At 33.4% G+C, this 5,716-nt stretch overlaps 1 protein-coding gene across 1 annotated transcript; it reads right to left on the bottom strand.

Moving 5' to 3' along the window:
* Positions 1-1,352: 1,352 nt before the first annotated feature.
* LOC107494822 (protein LYK2) lies at positions 1,353-4,026 on the bottom strand. The gene has a single exon (XM_016115858.3). The coding sequence runs from the start codon at positions 3,771-3,773 to the stop codon at positions 1,764-1,766; it is 2,010 nt and encodes a 669-aa protein (XP_015971344.2). The 5' UTR covers positions 3,774-4,026; the 3' UTR covers positions 1,353-1,763.
* Between the last annotated feature and the right edge of the window lie 1,690 nt (positions 4,027-5,716).

The raw sequence follows: 5,716 nt of genomic DNA, 5'->3' as shown, positions 1-5,716 counted from the left end.
GATCTGCTGTAAATAAAGTAGTGTAAATTTGTCTGCGAGTAGAATAAGGTAGAGATCCAAGATATATCCTATCCTATCCTATTAACACCTCTAATATATTATATAATGGAACACTTTACTATATAAATTAAAATTGTATAGAGAGAATATAATTTTTTTTATAATTATTTATAATTATTTTATTATTGTTTAAAATGTGGATCTTACCTTTTTTTTCAATCTCTTTTTCATCTTATAAAAAAAAATATATAAACTTACATCTTTATTATATAATTGACATGTAATTAATATTAATGGGAGTGAATGTGCTATCTATTTTAGATGCAAAATTATCAATAAAAATACCATTCTCATCCATAAATCCCAAGTTTGGAAGACAGTTACAAATTCAGTTACGAACAATGATAATGATTTTATAGCTGTGGTCATGTATGGATGTTATAGAAATTTGGCTTTTTACACACCCAATAATAAGAGATGGATTAAACTAATTAAGTAAAATAAAAAACAAACATCCATTTATTGAAAGAAACTAATAATCAGCATACATGGTAAAGTAAATATTCGTGTATTGTGTCAACGATGTTGTTGCAGTTGGCGGTGATGGCGGTGTACGGCCTTCGGCTTGCTTGGTGCTGCTGCTTCTGCTCGGTATGTGGCACAAGAGGGAGAAGAAGCTCCGCGGCATCCAGGGTGTCCGGTGAGGGAGACAGCGACATCGGCGAGCATGGCTGGTGAGTGAAGCAGAGACGGTAAATTAGGGTATGTGGTGGATGGTTAAAATTTCTGAAGTAACAAGCGTTTTTTGTTGGGTAATTTGAGTGGAGTTTTTTTTCTACTTTCGGTGGACCAAGATTGCTTATTCACAAGATTGTCTAACTAACGGAATTATTATTAAAAATAGGCCTTGTGACTCGACCATTTTCTTACATGCATACAATTAGAGAATGTTCAATGGCCTTAAGAACTGAGAGTGAGATTTTACCCCTTCCTGCATTCCTCGAGTTTGTAGTCCACCAAGGTCTCAATTTACTTTTGTTTTAATGCCTTAATCAAATGGCTGAGCAAAACCGCCCCCTCGTGTCTACGCATCTAAAGCTACTGATGAAGATTTCATATCTAATTTGAATGACAGCGGAACACAAAAAGCACGTTTAAAATAATAACGAGCACACAAGTTGCTAAAATTATTGTTTTTCCTTTAGATCATAATAGTTGTCTCACTTTTAAATGTCTCCACTATTAGATAAAAGATGCTCCATTGACTCATAACTAATCCTCTTAAATAGTGTCTATATTATTATTTATCTGATGAAAAGGAAACATAACAAAGTTCTGTGTACATTATTCTGATTTGCTATAGTAATTACACAATGGAAAGAAAGATCCAAATCCGATCCAACTACATACCAACAGAAAGAAACTATAGCTATGTTAAGTACTAGAGAGTAGAGACAGAACACAAATATAGAAATTGAGAGACAAAGAACTTGTGTTTTCTCTGCCTCCACTTTCAAGAAAGAGCAATTAGGTATGCACTCACATCATCAAGAGTACTGAACTTGTATATCCTCTCCTATATTTTCTTAGAAAGACAAAAAAAATAACTAGTGGAACTCATATGCAGTTGTCTTGATGTGAAGTTAATAATTACTAATACTTAGTGACAATAAATTAAGGATTCTCAAATATCAACTTTATATAAAGACAATTGCATGAGCCATCACCAAAATAAACGAAACTTATGTTTAGGATTTAAATTTTCATACAGCATTAACCAGTGGCTTGCTAGAGCTTTCGGTGATTAACATGTGGTGTTCATCATCCGGAAACTCCTCCACCAATCTTGAAATCTTGTCAACAATTTCATTTGCACTTGGTCTCAAAGAAGCCACATCTTCAACACAAGCCCTTGCAATGTTAGCCAATTCGAAAGCTGCATCGAACGAATAGTTCTCCCCTAAGGCACTATCAATCCACTCCCTCAGCTCAATTGCATTCTTCTCCGACGCCAAAATCGACCGGATTTTATCCGTGAGCCAAACACTCCCTTCACCCTTGTCATTAGGCCTGCTTATGGGTGTCTGGCCGGACAAAACCTCCAACAAAACCACCCCATAAGCAAACACATCAATGCTTGGGGAAACTACACCTTGATGAACAAATTCAGGTGCCAAATAACCAAGGCTCCAAGAAGCAGGGTTTGTGGAATAGAAATGTGGATCTTCAGTTTCATTCTCAGCACACATTGCCATACCAAAATTCCCAAGTTTTGCACCAAACTCTTCATCCAAGAAAATGTTCCTACTCTTTATGTTCCTATGAACATAGCTTGGGATCATCACATGGTGCATGTACTGCAAGGCGCCGGCTATGTCGAGGCAGATCCGGAGCCTCTGCCTCCACGTCAAGAAACAATAGCATGAAGCAATGAACTGATTCTTGATTGCCAAGCCACCGTGAAGCCAGTCTTTCAAGGATCCGTTTTTCGCATACTCGAAAACCAGGTAGGAATCTGGACCCTCTAGCAAGCTTGTTGTTCCAAGAAGCATTAGAATGTTGGGGTGACGTTGAACTGAGTGGTGGAAGAGGCCGAACTCTATCTTCGAAACCACATCGTTCGTTGTTCTTTTTATTGCTATGTTCTTGCCGTTCAATCGGCCATGGAACACCGGCCCCTCAATGTGATTGCTTGAGCTGAAGTCTTCTGTTGCGTTCCGAATTTCCTCCCTTGTGTATGTCTCAAGGAAAATCTTTCGAGGCGTCGCAGCTTCTAGGATCTTCCCCTCGTGAGGTACCTCGAATGAGACTTTTTTGTCACTGGTTGTTCTTACACTCAGATTCAGATGTTGAAGCTCCATATCTAACTCTTTACACTTATTATTGTTCTTCACACTCTGCTTCTTGTTCTTCAATCTGATGAAAAAGAATCCCACTAACGAAGCAATGAAGAGTCCAAGTGCAACACCGGCTAGGCCAATACACAACTCAGTTCTCCACATTTTTGTTTTCTTTTGTGGACTAATCACCGGATTATTAGAGGGTTTAGCCACAGGATTATCATTTAACAATGGAATCAGAAGGCATGTAAAAGGTGTAAGGCTTTGAGTTTCAAACCCTTCTGATGATGATAAATTATTTGTAGAAATTATGGATTCTATGGTAACATTAAACTTTGAAGCCAAATTCGAAACTGTGTCGCCTTTACTTACAGGATAAGAAAGCAGAGCCCTCTGTTCTTGAGAAGATGAAACTGGGCATGCACATCTTAATGGAATCAGCAACTTGAATTCTCCGTTGAGATTCGAAGGCGACACGCCGGGGTTTCGATCTTTTATGGCCTTGCAGGTAGTTAAGCCTTCAAGTGATTCAGCAATGCCATGGAAGCTCTCACCTTTGATGGTGGTTTTGGTTAATTCAGCATAGAAAAAACCATGTTTGCTGCACTTGCAATCAATTGGTATCAAAAGGGGTTGATCATTGGAGAGGATTTCAGTGTTTTCTGGAGAGAAACCATTTGATTTTGCTATCAGAAAACGGTTAAGTCCCAAGTAATGAGTGAGGTTTGAGAGAGAAGAAAAGTATGGATTTGTGTGAATGAGTGCAAATGTTGCACATTGAATAGAGCTTTTATTATTTTGTATGCAGCTGTAGCCAGATGCATCTGGTGAAGTTGTCTCACAGCTTAAGAGGTCATTCCCCGATGTGGGGACAAACACAAAGAAGAAGAAACAGATCAATGCTTTCATGTGTAAGAAGGTAATGATCATCATTTCTTCTTCACAATTCTCATAACATGGACACTGGCCTATTAAAAAAGGGTCCTAATTCCTAAAGCCACCCTCTCTTTCTTGGAGAGTGTATGGTGTATTCTTTGGATCTATACAAAAGAGAAGAAATCAAAGAGATAGATATATGAGACAAGATTCTTGAGAATCAGAACGTTTATTTGGACACTAATTTATATTTTATGATAGAAAATTTTTAAAGTTTAAGATAGGATTCAAGGACTCAAAATATTTATCACATTACACGAAATAAATCCTGTGAGAGAATTATTGAGAACACAATATATATATACGAATTACGAACACACCTCACTGACTCAATTGCAACACACTCTTTTTGCTTCTTGCTTTTAGAGACTCCTTGGGCTTCAAACCCGCCTTTATATGCAAGTACTTGTGCATGTGAGGGTGGTCATTAATTTTGTTGTGCATAAGATATAAAGATATCACATATTTATTATGCTGATGATAAATATTTTAGTCGACGAAATTCAAGTATTCTAAGAATATTGGTATTTTAATATTTTTAGTAGTTGATTTAGTTATAAAAGTATATAATATATTAATTAAAATTATTCGTTAAAATTAGTGAAATATCAATACTTCTAAATTATTTAAAAAATTTTCAATATTTTATGTGTATTTATAGGGCCACAGGTGCTATCACATCAGACGGATTGATTTATTTAGAGTGGGTGCATGCATAACTGATGACGTGTAGAATTTTATAGCAATAGCAATATTGTAGGCTTTTAAAAGATATCTTAGAGCAACGATGTTAATCAGATGGTATTTGAGGACCTAGAGAGAGAACAGGACAAAAAGATTTAGTTAATTAATTGTTCAGCTATGTAACCTATGACTAGTAGTATATTTGTACAAAAGTATTACTATTTAATAAACTCTCATGGAAAGTAGGGATGGACTTGAAGAGGAAATGGTCCCCACTAGTTAAAAAATTAATAATTTGATAAATAATTTTTGTAATAAGAGTAAAAAATAGAATATCTTTGAAACTTCAAATATACCTAATGGACTAAAAATTAAAAAATGTTATCCTTCTATTAAAAACTTTTCTTTTAATTTATTGTTTTTATAAAGTATTTTTAGAATATTTAAAGATTCTAATTTGATATATAAAAAAATTAATCATCAATCAACTATTGTATATGAAATATGTATTTATTTTTTCTATAAAAGTTTATTATTATATTACTGTAAAAATTTTAACTACTTATTTATTGCATTTTTAATTATTCTATTATAATATATTTAATTAATCTAAAGACTAATTATTTAAGATAAAAATTTACATATTGTCTTTATGTGAAGTTAATATTTAAAAATTGTTAAATAATTTACAAGTTTAATTAAATCACTATTTAATTATTATCAACTATTAACTTCACGTAAAAACAATGCATGTGAATTTTATCATTATTTAATTAAAAATATATAAATTAATATATATATATATAAATATTATTTGTACACTAAAATCAGATATTAAAATAAATCACAAATATATTTGGATATAAATATATATGTGATTTAATTTATTTTTAATATATATTTATAATCTAATATGTATATTTTATACTAATAATTGACTTTAATGACTAATTTTAGTATATATTACTCATATAAATATACACAAATATAAAAAGGTTTGCATGGTTAAGTTGGACTGAGTTTTGTTAGGCTTGGTTTGGTAAAGTTTTTTGAAGATGTGCTTGTGCTTTTTAAAAGCTCAAGCTCCTCATTTTGTGTTTGGTAAATCAAAAAGATCATGTGCTTGTGCTTGCAGCTTTTAAAAGATCGGGGTACTTTTGAAAGCACCTAGGATAGAGCTTTTCAAAGTTGGCTTGTGCTTTTCAAAATTTAAAAGTCTAATATAATCTCATATGTTAACTAATTTTCAAATTTAA

Source organism: Arachis duranensis, chromosome 6 (genome assembly GCF_000817695.3).
Source record: "Arachis duranensis cultivar V14167 chromosome 6, aradu.V14167.gnm2.J7QH, whole genome shotgun sequence".
In the NCBI taxonomy this organism is placed as follows: Eukaryota; Viridiplantae; Streptophyta; class Magnoliopsida; order Fabales; family Fabaceae; genus Arachis; species Arachis duranensis.
The sequence above is the reverse complement of the archived record's forward strand: the minus strand, read 5'-3'. Positions and strand labels throughout refer to the sequence as shown.